At 27.2% G+C, this 13,601-nt stretch overlaps 1 protein-coding gene across 1 annotated transcript; it reads right to left on the reverse strand.

Moving 5' to 3' along the window:
- Positions 1 to 1,835: 1,835 nt before the first annotated feature.
- On the reverse strand, positions 1,836 to 3,393 carry LOC110639263 (DNA damage-repair/toleration protein DRT100-like). Its single transcript, XM_058139980.1, has one exon. It carries the CDS (start codon positions 3,107 to 3,109, stop codon positions 2,015 to 2,017), a length of 1,095 nt encoding a protein of 364 aa, XP_057995963.1. The 5' UTR covers positions 3,110 to 3,393; the 3' UTR covers positions 1,836 to 2,014.
- Positions 3,394 to 13,601: the final 10,208 nt, after the last annotated feature.

Raw genomic sequence — 13,601 nt, forward strand, 5'->3', positions numbered from 1 at the left:
AAAGCCCATCAGCTAAAGAACAGGCATTAATTACAACCAAAAGAGCCCATTAATCGCGTCGGCCTCTAATGCTAGGTTTAAGAGCTAATTGCTATATACTCCCCAACCCCTCCTTTGGGCGATGGCAAGGAAGGGATCCTTCTTTACGCAATGGCAAGGAAGGAATTGTCCTTTAGTACATCTCTTTAATTTGTTCTTCCACCCTTCACTTTTGAGTCCCAACATGTGACTTCGACGGTGATGAAATTTTGATTTAAACTCCGTATGTTTAAAAAAATATATATATTGTTTATATATAAAAAATGTTTTGTATAAAAATTATTTTATAAAAATATTTTTTATTATTTAATTATAATATTAAATTAATAATATATATTTATATCATGTGTAAATTTTTTTATATTATAATAAGGTTATCAAAATTTTTAAAAAAATTCTTTTTCAAAGAAAAAATATTTTTCTTAGAATAAATTTTTATTTAATTAAGAAAAAATTAAAAAAATAAAATATTTCGTAAAACAAATGAAATCTTAGTAGTAAAATTAAATAAGATTGAGATCACGAATAAAAATCTAGATTATAATTTTCAGTTTGAATTATATTTTATTATTTATTTTGTATTTATAAAATATATTTTAATTTGATTATACGCGTGTGGGTGTGTGTGTGTGACGTCCTTAAAGGCAATGCCTTGCTGATTGCCGAGGAAGCACATAAAGCAAAATTTTGTTACGGCACCGTTCCTTGGGTTGGGCACTCTCCTTTAATGCAAAACAAGGTCCAGTCCTTATCTCACTAAGCTTCACGTGCACTGTCTCTTTTTTTTTTTTTTTTTTTTTAATTCCCTCTGCCATTAATTCGCGACATGAAGCCCAGGATTCTTTAGGTTATTATGAAATACTATACCATTTGTAATTCTCTTTTACCAAATATATTCATGCTTTTTCACTCATTTATACTACAAATTACCTTTTTTTTTTTTGGGAAAAGGGAAACAACAGAACAAAAAGACAAAACAAAGCTAAACAAGACAGCAACGAGGGAACGCCACACCATAGAGATCCTGGAGCAAAATGCTACCCAAGCCAGAAGGAGATGATTAGAATAATGCACAATAACCAGGGGAAGAGGGTTACCCAAGCGCACTAATTAACCAGCTGCAAAATTCCTCTCCCCCATTGGTTCGATTTTGCTTCAAACTGGTTTAAAATCGGAATTGTGAACCCTTCAAGATTTTGATCCGGTTCAGATCGCGATTCTAATTTCAGCTCGATCTAATTCTAATCTAATAGTCTTTTTTTTTAGTTTTCTAAATGAAAAAGAAAAATAATTCGACCTAAAATTGTTGGTTTCAATCTCGATTTAGGTTCAATTTTAGTTTGAATCAAAGATGAGTTTGACCAATTTCAATCTGGTTTAAAATCGATTTCAGTTCTAAAACATGCAAAATTACTAGTTTATATCATTAAATCCGGTGTTTAATCAAATATATTTTAAATTGCATTACTTGCATGGTTTTTCGCCTTCTTGACTGTTAAGATTTGCTATTTACATAATGAGAAATTAATTAAGATTTGCTATTTATATAATGAGAAATTAATTAATGTTTCATATACTCATTAAGGCGGAGTCCCATTTCTAATCAACTCGAATTTAATTCCATTAAGTAAAACTTCAAAATTTTCTAGAAGTCCTGATGCATCAAGTTCATGTTGAGAAAAATGATTTACTTTGACATACGCCAACCAAAAATTAGTATACAATTAGCTCATTTTTTAAAAAAAGTGAATATTATTGTGTCTAATAATATATATATATATATAAATTGAAACTCATGCAAAATTACCTGCATGGTATCTTTCATTCCCGTAATAACGTAACCAAACACAAATATAATCAAACTCTAAAAAGTAAAAAATAAAAAAATAATAAAAACACGCACACATATTCCACGTCTGTTACATATATTACTACAAACATATTACCAAATTTCAACATCAGTCCATGGCGATGTCTAGCAAGCTTTAAGTGGTTTTCCGCAGAGGCAATCATTATAAGCAAACGATGACGCTTCAAGATGATCGAACGGAGAGCCTAGTGGAATTTTCCCACATAGGTGGTTGTGACTGAGATCCAAGTGTCCGATATACGATGCCGTCGATAAAGATTTCGGTATTGACCCTCGAAAATTATTATACGATAAATCAAGAACCGTAAAGTAGGAGCCCGCACTAAAAACATCCGGCAAATATCCCTCGAATGCGTTCTTGCTCAAATTTAAATTGCTAATACCGGAATTAAACAAGCTTGCCGGTATAAGCCCTGAAAGTTTGTTAGCGTCCAAATTTAGTGTTGCTAATACCGCCATTCTACCTAGAGAAGGAGGTATAGCACCCGATAGTCTATTCAATGAAAGATCCAGATCAGCAAGACGGTAAATTTTCGAAATAGAACTCGGTATTGACCCGCTAATATAATTGTGGCTGAGCAAAGCGCGGCTCAACATCCTCAGACGTCCGAAATTTCGAGGAAGTGGACCTGAGATTCGGTTGCCACGCAAATCCAGGTGCATCAATCTAGAAAGATTCGTCAAAGAACGAGGGATCTCACCGGATATAAGATTATCGGCGACATTCAGCACGGTTAATCTCTGTAACCGTCCTATGTCAGCAGGAAGATCACCGGAAAGCCGATTCCCGATTAAATCAAGAATCCGTAGAAAAGGAAGTGAAGTGATGCAGCGGGGGATCTCCCCGGAGATCCCTTTCCAATCTGCTATTGTGAGACTCGAAAGGCGCTCTAGCTTACAGATGGAAGGGGAGATTGTACCGGTCATGTAACCGGATCTGCCAGCTTTTCCAAAGATGGGGTCTTCGGACTCACCTCGGAGGTTTATATCCGCAACCCGGTGGGTCTCTGGGTCGCAGCTGACGCCGTACCAATCATGGCAGCAATCGGTGCCGGTCCAAGAATTGAAGATGCCCAAGTAAGGCTCGTGTAGATCTGCTTTGAAGGCCAGCAAGGCGGCACGGTCAGAAGGAGGGCAGCTATTAACGGCGGAAGCGGTGGCTAAAAACGTTATCAACGTAATGTATAAGAAGGTGGCCATGGTTTTTGTGATGGTTTTATCTCTCTTTCTGTGCGTTTAGCATAGGTTCGAAGTTTTCTCTCTAACAGTGAGTGATGTAATATAGTTGACTAACGGTTTGTCAGGTTTACTCTGAAGAAGCATGGGCAGGACCTGACAACGCCGTCGTGGTATATATAACTTTCGTTGGGATTTGTTGGTGACCGATTTGCCCCTGAGTTGGATTATCACAGGCTTGCTGGCTAATCTTTGTTATTGTTAAGGCTCATGGTCCCTCGAACATCCGCTAGCTGGTCATTTTGAAAATTTTGATAAACTGCCGCGTAGATCTATTTATGCAGAAAATATTAAAGTTTACCACAACAATCATGTTAATCAAATATCAACTTATCAATCATTCACCAATCTCTTAGTCCTGATGGGACGATGGATTGTCTATGTTACATAACAACTAAATCATTAATATCATTAAAAAAAATCATTTGTAAAATCAGGGTTGATGATTTAAAAGAATATATTAAGATGATAGTGTAGTTCTTCAAAACTTGCTTCTCATTTACAAGTAGCTAGGTGGTAAGTGTAAAGGGCATGAACATTAATTCATGGGCATCTAGAAATTGTTAATCTGGATTTATAGAGAAATTATTTTAAATATATTCATAGTAAATATAGAATTTATAGTTATATAAGTAAAATGATCAACAAATGAACTAGGGAAAGGATAAGGTCGGCTAGCTGTGAAGTAGCACGGGTGAGGTGAGACAGACATGCATCATGGGCAATATATATGACGACGTGGCATTTTCTAGCCCATTGTTAATTGTCATTTTGGATATCAAAAAATATTATCCAATAAAATATTTTCCGTAGCCTTAAATTTTCATATAACCATACGCCAATTATTTGGTTTGAGGGAAGCCATTCATCAATTATTAATTAATTAACAGCTTCTCTTGAAGCAGTAAGAAAGTATTCTTAACCAGGTTAGGAGGAAGTCCTGTCAACAATTTTGGGTCCGAGAAATGTCCTTTTACTGAAAAATGGATCTTTGTCCCCCCAGTCGAAGTCACCGGTTTGGTAATTTAGGAAATAGTCTATTATAATTAATGCAATGATAATATCATATCAATTTGGTCAATGAGAATTGGACGCCGACGCTTTTCTAAAATTTATATTCAAGTAAACTTCGTTTAGAAAAAAAAAATATATATATATATATATATATATATATATATACATATTTAAATAATTTAATTAAATTTTTGCATAATTATATTTAATTTATTTAAATAATTTTTTAAATTAAAAAGTTAAATAATTTCATTTTAAATATAAAAATTAATAAAAAAATAAATCAATTAAATTGAATTCTCATAATAAATTTTTAATTTTTAAAAAGAAAAATTATTTTTGACATAATTTTTATTTTTTTAAAATAAATTTTTAAAGTTAACAAAATGAATTTTTTTATATTTTTCAAGAATTAAAATTAATAAAAAAAATTAAATAAATGAAATTATTATAAAATTCTAATTTCTAAATAAAGGATAACCACTTCACACTAGAATTTTTCACAAAATTAAATTTTATAGCGTTAAATCTCAATTGTTTAAAGAAAAAAAAAATTAATTTTAATATACCTAAGTGTCAAGACGAGTGATCAGCATCATTCAAGATAAGATATTACATCTTTAATGAAGTCATCTGGAAAACAAACTTTAATGTGCCTAAACACCAAATCAGAGATCTGTATCATTCATTCATTCATTCATTTGCCTTATCTTTACACTGCTGAAACCGGTCCCACCAAAGACGAAGATCATATGTAAGTGGCGCAATTAGATTTTGAAATATAAAGTGAATCAATAATAGAGGACAATCAGTCCCTTGTCTATGTTATATGTGAGGATATCAATCCAACTTCAAAGGAGTAGATCTGGAATAAAAAAAACAAGTATCTCATCATCACCCAATTACAATATCGGGCATAAAAATTAAATTAAAATAAATAAAAATCAATTTTGGATCGGATTATAATTAATTGGTTTAGTCTGATTTTATTTCAAATTAATTTAAAAAAAATTAAAGAAAATTCAATCGTTTCATTTTATTAAAATTGAAATCTAATTGAAATCAAATAGAAACTTATAATTCAGTTTCCGTCCCCTAAATCTTAAATCAAACTTAGGGCCACCTCTTCGGTTATGCAATAGGGCAGACGCGGATGTTGCAGTTAATTAGTTTTTTGGTAGGCAGTGTCTGGGGGAGTCAACAGCATGAATTCTGGAGTGAACAAGAAAAAGTCCCATGTCGAGGCAGATATAATTGGGATTATGCACATGCACTTTGCTTGATACATGGCCTTGATTAAGGAAGCCACTGCCCCTCTGCCCTCTTTTCCTCTTCAGTGTTCATGCAAATTAATCAACAGCTACATGTAACAAACCATATATAAATTCCCAACAAGGTTAAGGATATATATATATATATATATATATATATATATTACAAATGCAGAAAGTTTAAAACAGACGCATGCTTACCTGATTGAGAAATTTGTGGAGCAAATTCTTGAGATCCCCCCTTTCTAGGGGACCAACTATAGGAACATCTCCATATGGCAATGGCTCTGGCACATATGATTTGGTTTTGGTCATGGATTCTTTTTTTTATTCTTATAATTTATTAATTTATCCCCAAAGTTATTGCAGAACTACCAGGAACTTCGCAATCAGTGCATGTGGCTTTGATGACAAGGAAGGGATCCCAAATCCTCATATGATTTCGGGATGACATTAACCACTTGATCGTCTTCTTTTCTTGGATAAATAAATCAAATGGAATACACCTCTTTCCCTTGTCCATTAGAATAGAAACGCTAGAAGAGTAGAATTAATACAGATGAACTGCATCTTGTTTAAGCCCAAACAGATTCTTGTTCTCTGTTAGGCCCAAGGGCGAACTTGGGTTCTTCATCCTCGTTCTTTTGCCTCTTTTCATGAATGGGTTGAAACATTAAGATCCGTTGAGCCCAAAAACCATTCCTTTGATGTTTTTGTAATTAGTATGATGAAATCTTGATCCATGGCCAACATAAATTCAGACCTGATATGAAAAAAAACAGCCAACTCATCAGACTTTTTCACCCTCTCCTCTTGTAATCAACAAACTATGTATCTAATATATTCAATGCACTAAAATATAATATCTCAAATACTTATTAAAAAATAAATAAATCGTTAAATTTCGAACTCATATCAATGTGAGTGAAATTCCAAATGCAATGCATGTATTTCCTTCTAATCTTAAGTATCTCGTCCACGCATGCAACGTTCGGGGGAGAGTGGGTTTCTTCCCTTCCCGCCTCAAGCTGGGGTGTAAATATTCCTTTTGATTGGTTCTTACAGGTCTGGAGTTGCTGAGTGAAGGATGTTTCGTGTGATCTGTTTAAGCTTAGTGTGTGCTTGTGTGCAAGATGGGCAGCGGGTGAAGAAGGGAAACTCAAGGAACTTGACGCCGGCCTCTGGTTGCTGACCTCTCTTAAGGTAATAAGAGATTAAGACGCCGGAGCTCTGCCTTCTTCTCTCCCAGAGTTTTCATGCATAGATCCCTGTTCTTCGTGACCATCTGGGCGTATCCACTGTTGGCTGGTAAAGGTGACTACCCTTGAGCCATGAATGGCTAGAGTCAAAAATTTAGCTTTGGGGGACAATTAAAATGTTAATTTTTTACTAAATCACTTACTTAGATATTAATAGATGAGATTTATTAATTAATTGTATAATTAACTGAAAGAACCATTTTATAATTATAAATAAAAATATTTAATAAATATAATAAAAAAATAAAAACTTTAATTTAAAAAAATTAATTTACTAAAAATTAAATAGAATTGCTGTTAGTTCAAAAAATAATGAATGATTAATATCATTAATTGCTAAACCTAAAATGTATTGATGATCTAATATTAAAAATTTATCCAATTTATTTCAAATCTATTTAAAAAATATTATAAAAAGCAAATTCAAAGAATTTTTTTTTTTAACTTGAGTATGAAAATATTTCAGCAAGAAAAAAAAATCTAAAATAGTAATGAGATTACAAAAAGAAAAATATTATATTTTAAATTGATGAAAAATAATGAAAGAATTATTTTAGACCTTCCTTTAATGATATTGTTTAATAATTTAATTTTTAAAAAATAAAAATTAATGATTATGGATTTATTGAATAAGAAAAATAAAAATTAACGAAGAAAGGAATAATAATGATTTGAATTTTTTTTAATAAAAGAATTTATATTTCAATGTTAATATTATTCTTTTAATAAAAAATTTTGAGTTTTTTTTTTTAAGATTTTTTTTATAAAATTACTATTAAATCTCTTAAATTTTTTAAAAGCCTAAGGATCCACAACCATCAAAATTTAATATAAGAGTAGAAATAATTCTTTTTCTTGGAAAATTGTCATTAGACCCCCTTGGCCACGACGTAACTCCATCCCTGTTGCGGAGTCTCCCATCTTTTTTAACTGGTGGTTGCTGATGACTTTCGGCCAGAGTTGCAGGGACGATGAAGGCGACGTTCTTGCCACTGCACCTTCCCAGCTCTAGCTAACGGATTACGCATTATAATTGGGCTTGGTTTTCTATGAGGCTTAGTTATTTTACTAGAGCTAGACTTTTCATGCTTTTGAGCCATGGGCCTTGCAGCAGTTGTCAATCTTAATATAATTCTAACTTTGGCGAAAAAAAAAACAGCTATTGAAGCAAGGGCACCCACAACTAGTTCTCAAAAGAGGAAAGTCCTAAGGATAATTAACAGTATCATAACCCATCTCCTGGTCTAGGAAGGAAACCCACAAGATTCAAATGAGCCAATAGTTTATGGGAACAGAACCTTACACATTCCAGTGGAGTAAGTGGGGACTAGCTTAGCATTGTTTGCAGCAAGAAAGATGGAAATGGACGTCATGATGATTGATGGAGAGAGGAAAGCTATGGTGTGGCAATCTCAAAGTGGAACTCACTCAGATGTGAATCATTTGATACCTGAAGAAGAAAATATTCTGAATTTGTTGGGTTTAGCATGTTAGGAGAGAATCTATTCCTTCTGTATTGGCCCCATTTGTGCGGGATGGAACTACCCATTTTTCACTCTTTTTGGCCCTCTGCATTACCCACCACCTTTTCTCTTTTCCTTTCCATTGTTGTTTCTCCATTTCATTTCATTCCTTCTTTCAGAATCTTTTACATCATTTTCACATAAATTCAAAATCATACTCATTATTTCATTTTACATTCATTGAAGTTCATTAAATTTCCCACATAACTAAAGAAATTTAACTGAACTTTTGGATCTAAATTAAAAAATTTTAATTAGTTTATTTTTTAAAATTTTTAAAATTTAATATTTTGATTTTTATAAAAAGAAAAAAAAAATTTGCTTGTAAGGTCCACGTTATCACTGGTAGCTAAAAGAGTAACGTGGACGGCTGAAATTTGACAAATTATATTTAACAATATATTGCAATGACTCCCAAAATGATGGAGGGCAGCCAATGATGTTACAACAGAACGACTAAAGAAAACGGCATCGTTCACATCGTTGAGCACTGACTTTTGCTTTTTAGTGGGCCTATATTTGTCACTTTTCACGAAATGCAAGCGTTTTAATAAAATTTGGATCAAAGTGGGACACACTCTGCGAATTAAATAAAAAAACTGAACGTGGCCAGTCGTGCTTATGCTCCGCCGAATTACGATTTGTCGTTTAGCCATTTTTTTATTTAATTTAAATTTATAACTTTCAAATATTAAAAACAATTGTTAACAAATTATAAATTTTAAATAATATTATTTTATGTATTAATTAATTCTTTTAAACTGTAATAAAATAATATATTAAATTCACACTCAAAGGCATAAAAGGAAAAAAAATTTTCAAAGTCTTTTTTTTAGAGAATATCATGCAAGAAAAATTAAAGAAAGTGTAGGAAGTGAAGTAATTTTCTGTTTTTTTTTTTTCTTTTAATTTTCAATGTTATTTTGTAGGTTGACAAATGATTACTTCGTTATGTTTTTTTGTTAATACTGATCGATGGGCACAAGCTTTTTTTTTCTCTCTTATTTTTTTTTTTATATTTTTTCTATATATAAGGCTTGATAGATCAATGTTGGGCAAAAAAAAATTTATCATCTTTTAAAAAATAATAAGGAGGAGCTTATTTTTTTAACATTTTTTACAAGAAGAAAGTATATCTGAACACAGCTTCATCTTATTATAAGAATAGGGATTTAATATTTGTGTTTTCTAGATCCATATGAGTGCTCTAATGGATTTATTAAATTATTTTTACTGCTTTGATTAAATTTTGATGACATATTTTCAATTCAAGAACATCCCAAATGAAATATTTATTAATTTTATCGTTATAAAATAAATATTTTATTAGTCATAAACACATGCACAAAAATTGTCTCTTTTTTTATGTGATAGGAGAGATAATCATAGTATGAAAAATTATAGACTTATTATAAATTTATGATTTATTTAAAATTTACAAATTTATTAAATTTAAATCTAATTTTATAATATTCCATAGCAAAGTTGAATATTACTTAATTAAAAAATTATTAATTAAATTAAATTTATTTATTTTTCTGGTAAAGTGGATATCTCAACAAGATTATCAATTATGGAAGAAAGAGTTATGCAAAGAGATGAAGAGAAGGAAAGAGAAGAGAAAATATTGACAATATCTGAAGGGATAGGTGTATTTAGAATAGTTTTTATAAAAGGAGTAGGTATTTGACAATACATGATGATTAACTTCCTACTATTCTTTGAAATATATACTATTTAATGTAACTCAGACTTTGATATCAATATGAGTCTGAAAACATTATAGTCCATTGATATTGGACTGTAAGGATACAAAAAATAATTTTAGGCTTACATGAAAGGTAGATATCAAGTTGCTAGAATCCAACTTTTAAATTAAACTTACAAAATATGTGAATTTTATAAAGTTAGGTAAAAAGGATATCAATTTTGAATAATAAAAATTTATCATATCTAATAAAATTGTTAAAGAATTTATAGTAAATTACTAATATCTTTGTATTTCGTATCTTTTATGATTTTTTTCAATATAAAAGACTTAAAAAATATTTTATTAGTGGATACACAACGAAATGTGAAAGATGTTGTCGGGGGTAAGCCAATTAATTTATTGGATAAAACATTATATGTTGCACTGATAGAGATTGGAGAATGGTCCCTCACCTCTCTCCACAACAGAGCCTATAATTTTTTTTTAATTTATTATTTATACATAAAAAAGCAGAATTCCACAATTCATTATTGAAATTTGAATATAAAATAATTACACTGTAAAGATTGGAGGCTTATTATTATATTATACTAAAACAAATAACTTTTTTACTGTTTATAAGAAACAGTGTAAATAACTCTTTTGCTGTTTATAAGAAACAGTAAAATATAAGCTAAAGAACAGTAAAATGATAATTTTACCCTTTTATTTTTATTCATTTTCATTTCTGTTTTAAAGAAATTTAATATATATATTCAAATTATTTACCTTTTCAAATTTTGATTTTAATTTTAATTGTTTTTAAATTATTTAATTATTATTAAAAATAATAATTATTTTTAAATTAAAAATTATTTATCCTTTTTATTATTATTATTATTATTAAAAGAAAGTAAACTGAAAAATCTTATCTACCAATCCACCCCTGCTTTTTTTTTTTTTTTTGCCTATTATATATAGCACATATTAATTGCGGAGAGATGAGGAGTTAAGAGTGTTATTATTTTTATAATTTTTTATTATAATTGTCAGATAACAATCAATGTTCATTAATCAAATAATCCTCTTTCAAATAAAATTTATGAAAAAAATAATTTTTAAATCTTAATAATTTTTACTTTTTTAACAGTCCAACAATATAATAACAAATAATTTTAATATATATATATCAATTAAAATTAATTTTTCTCCTTTCAATTTATATTTTAATTTTAGTTGCTTTCAAATTATTTAGTTATTATTATTATTATTGAAATAATTTTGAAATTTATTGATTAATAACAATGTTGTGATAATTTTCTCTATTACATTTCTTTATTTTTAGTGTCTTTTTTTTTAATTATTAAAATTTAATATTTTCTTTTTAATTTTTACATGAGAAATCTTGAATCTCTAACCTGTTACAATATTTTTTTTAATTAATTGAATTTTTTGAATTAAAATGAATGCTTGAATCCATTTTAAATTTGTATATAGATATTATATTCTATTAATTTAATTTTTAAATTTTTATTTATTTATTTTAATATTTAAACCATTTATGTGTTCATAAATAATTTGATTTTTGTATAATTTTTACTTTTTTATTTTCAATTTAATTGTTTTTAATTATCTAGTTGTTTAATTTGCATTCATTATGATTATTTTTCTTAAATCAATTTTAAGATTATATTATTTTATGATAACATAAATTTTACTTTATTAATCTATTTGAGCTTTATTTTTTTTTTCTTATAAACACTACTTTAAAATGGTAAAATTTTGATTAAAATTATTATTTTTTTATAATAATAATAATAATAATAATAATAATCTTTTAAAATATCTAAAAATAATATTTATAAACTTTTTTATAATATCTATTTAGAGTTGTTACCCCCACTAAATGTATAATTATAAATAATAAATAATTAAATTTGCTTTACTTATATTTAATTTATTTTTTAATAATTAAAAATATTTTAAAACAATATGCATACACATTATTTTTATATACTAAACCTATTACCTTAAGAAAAATATTAGACATATTTTTTTATTGCTTTTTTAAATAATCATTACTATTATTTTCTTTTATAACTATACTCTACAATTAATTTTTTTTTTAAATTATATGTTTATTCTATGTATTATAATAAATAAATAATAAATATAATATTATTAATATTAATTTATTTTAAATTAAACTACATACACGTAACTAATATATAATATAATGAATTATTAAAATTTTATTTCACTTGAATTATGATCTACACATAAATAATATGTAATATAATTTTTTATAAAATTTTAAAACAAAATTACATGTATTTTCAAGAAAAATATTTTTTTATTAATTATATTAATATAATAAATAAATAAATAAATATATATATATATATATATATATATATATATATATATATATATATATATATATATATATATATATATATATATATATATAATTCACATCCGTAGCATAGCATTTACTTATTATATTATTAGAAAATTATTACATTATTGTACATAATTATTAATAATATTAATATACAAATAATTTTAATTTATATTTTTTTAATTTAATATATAAAAGTTATATAATATATTATTTTTTATTAATTATTTCATATTTTATTTTTTATATATTTTATTTTTTATTAATTAAATATTATTTTATATTTTTTATCAATTTTTTATTTCTCAAATTTTTTAGCACATATTTCATAATAATAATAATAATAATAACATTATTTAATGATATAGTATTTTTTTATATTTTTATTAATTTAAAATTGTTTCATATTTTTTTATTGATTTTTATTTTTCAAATTATTTAATGAAAATTTTATAATAAAAATAATAAAAATAGTAATATCATAGGAATATTATTTAAAGATAGACAATCTTTTAAAGTTGATTTAATTACATGATTATTTTTATTATTTTAAATATTACAATTTTATTATATAGTTAAAAAAAAGAGAATTAAATTAATAAATGTCACATAATAATACAATGAAAAAAATATTAGATGACAACACTATGAGAATACATTCATACTTATGAATATATATATATATATATATATATACTGCTGAAAATAGTTGTAAAAAATAATTACAGATTAAGCTAAATATATGGTTAGCTTTTAAAAGTGTAATTGGCAGTCAACTCATAGTTTGAAAGGTTTTAGGTTCTAACTTTGTCATTTGCTTTTGAGTGCGATGTGATATCAATTTTTAACTAATTCAAAACTTTAAGTCCCATATAAACATTATAAAAATATTTTTAAATACATAAAAGAGTAAAAAAATATAATTTTTTTTTTTTGCGAATGTAAGGTCAGTTTATTTATAAAATTTTTATATGTTTATTTTTAAATTTTGTTGTTTTATAGTAAAAAAAAGTATTTTTCATATATAATTTATTAATTATTATACCTTCATTAATTTTAAAAAATAAAAATTTGTTTCTTTAATAAAAAATAAATGTAATTATTGGTAATATAATATTATTATTTAAAAATTTATATTACATACTCGTGATTATGCAAAGAATCTTTTTTATTTGTTTCTTTTATTTAAACTTGATTGGTAAAATCGAAAAAAAAATCAAGTCTCTTCTTTGTAACCACAACTGGGGATCGCGATATGTGAATCCTCGTTTGCCACGTGCTCCATTTTTAAAACTAAA

The sequence above is a fragment of the Hevea brasiliensis genome, chromosome 17 (assembly GCF_030052815.1).
Source record: "Hevea brasiliensis isolate MT/VB/25A 57/8 chromosome 17, ASM3005281v1, whole genome shotgun sequence".
Lineage (NCBI taxonomy): Eukaryota > Viridiplantae > Streptophyta > Magnoliopsida > Malpighiales > Euphorbiaceae > Hevea > Hevea brasiliensis.

Coding starts and splice junctions, on each gene's coding strand:
- LOC110639263 (XM_058139980.1), bottom strand. CDS start 3,109: ATGGCCACCTTCTTATACATTACGTTGATAACGTTTTTAGCCACCGCT.